General features: G+C 35.8%; 1 protein-coding gene across 1 annotated transcript; it reads right to left on the reverse strand.

Moving 5' to 3' along the window:
• Positions 1-321: 321 nt before the first annotated feature.
• LOC134963388 (olfactory receptor 6N2-like) lies at positions 322-915 on the reverse strand. The gene has a single exon (XM_063941599.1). It carries the CDS (start codon positions 913-915, stop codon positions 322-324), a length of 594 nt encoding a protein of 197 aa, XP_063797669.1.
• Positions 916-2044: the final 1129 nt, after the last annotated feature.

Genomic DNA, 2044 nt, shown 5'->3' on the forward strand with positions numbered 1-2044 from the left:
CAACAATCGGTGGTCCCAGGTGCCAAAACTATCAACGCTAATTCCAAAAATGCCAAAAAATTGTGTTTACCATTTTTGTGTCAACCATTGTCATGTTAACCTTTCGACCCTGTTGACTTTTTGTATCTCTCAAACTTTTTCAGTGTCGACCTTTCATACGTCAACCTCTTGTCAATGTCTACCTTGTGACTGTCAGCCATATGTGGTCAACCTAATGCCTGTAGACCTAATGCATGTAGATCTTCTATACCACACGTGTCAGTCACATAACATAACTACTGGTGTACACATTAATATTTTACAGTAGATTACAAGAGAAACTTAGCATTTGCAAAGAACACCAAGACGTGCAACATGTTTTCTTAATGCTTCATGCACCTCCTTGTTTCGCAGACTGTACACTACTGGATTAAGCAAAGGGATCACAACTACATAGAATACAGATACAACTTTATCCATATTCAAAATGTATTGTGTGGTTGGGCGGATATACATAAAAATAATTGTTCCATAAAAAGTCAAGACGACAGTCAGATGAGAGGCACATGTTGAAAAGGCTTTCCTTCTACTTAACTGAGAAGGCAAATGACAAATTGTCCTTATTATTTGTACATAAGAAATGATGGTGAGTAACAATGAATATAATATGACAATCCAAGCAAAGGCATAGAAGATCTTATCTGTAGCCAAAGTTGTATTGCAGGAAATGTTTATCAACGAGATAAAGTCACAAAAAAAGTGGTCAATAATTCTTGGACCACAGAATAAAAGTCTAGAGCTGGGAATGACCAAGAAAAAGCTGCATAAAAACCCACAAATCCACGAGCAAAAGGCCATCTGGCTGCATAGTTTGCTTGTCATAAGGGATGTGTAATGTAGTGGGTGGCATACAGCCAAATACCTGTCATATGCCATCACCGCAAGAAAGTATAGTTCTGTGAGCCCCAGTGCAAAGAAAAAATAGATCTGAGCAATACAGCCCTTATAAGTAATGATATTGTTGTCCACCATGAAGTCCATCCAGTAATGTACCATATCTCAAGGAATGAAAAATGACATAAGAATAGGTACATTGGAATTTTCTTAAGAGTGGAGTCCAGTCGTGTGATGCCTATAATGATCATATTTGCAGCAATGGTCACTATGTAGATGTCTAAGAAAATCACAAACAATAGTAACTGCAACTGTCTGCTGCTGGGGAATCCTAATAGTATAAATTCTATTGATTCACTTTTGTTCATGGCAATCATCCTTTCATAATGTATTGTGCTTAAAGGCAATAATCATACTTCAAGTGAAATCTATAAATGGGAACAAAACAAAAGAAACTATTGTGAAGCAGGTCCACGATACCACAAATATTTTCTTAATCTCTTTCTCATACTGTATCACAAAGTAACATGAAGTATTATAAAATATTATAGGTTTATAAATTATTATGGTCACATGAATTCACACTGATTTGCAGAAATCTTGAAAGGAAAACTAAAAATATGATAGTGGTGGTACTGTATATGGGACAGGTTTGATGATAACCACATTTTTTTATATTTAGGTACAGTATATTGTATAATAGAATCATTATATGAAATGTTTTGCTTTTGTTTGTATATTTGGGTCATCCTGTCTTCAGAAAATCCTGATAAGGGAATGCACCCTTCTTCCCTCATCGAGAAAAACTGTTGGGGTCCGAACACCAAACTGATGATAAGGGGACTATTTAACTTAAGGGGCCCATACATCTGCAATTGCAATTTATTGTTTCACATATCCTGAGATTTTTTCCCCCAGATTTATTGTTTTTACAATCCATCTGACATTGCCCTTACTTTATAGTTATATTTCAGTGATTTGCAGATCATTGTCAGTTAAACAAATCGGCCAATCTTGAAAGACTCATCAGTTTTCTAGAAACGGTCTGCAGATCTGCATATTGTTGTCCATACACTAGCAATCTACAGTCCCAATTGATCTGTGAAATTAAACATTATGAAAAACCTGAATTAACAATCCCAATTGATTTGTGCGATCTGTGAACCCCATA

Source organism: Pseudophryne corroboree, chromosome 1 (assembly GCF_028390025.1).
Source record: "Pseudophryne corroboree isolate aPseCor3 chromosome 1, aPseCor3.hap2, whole genome shotgun sequence".
Lineage (NCBI taxonomy): Eukaryota > Metazoa > Chordata > Amphibia > Anura > Myobatrachidae > Pseudophryne > Pseudophryne corroboree.

Bases quoted from the DNA above. Each gene is read 5' to 3' on its own strand.
- LOC134963388 (XM_063941599.1), bottom strand. From the start codon at position 915: ATGGCATATGACAGGTATTTGGCTGTATGCCACCCACTACATTACACA.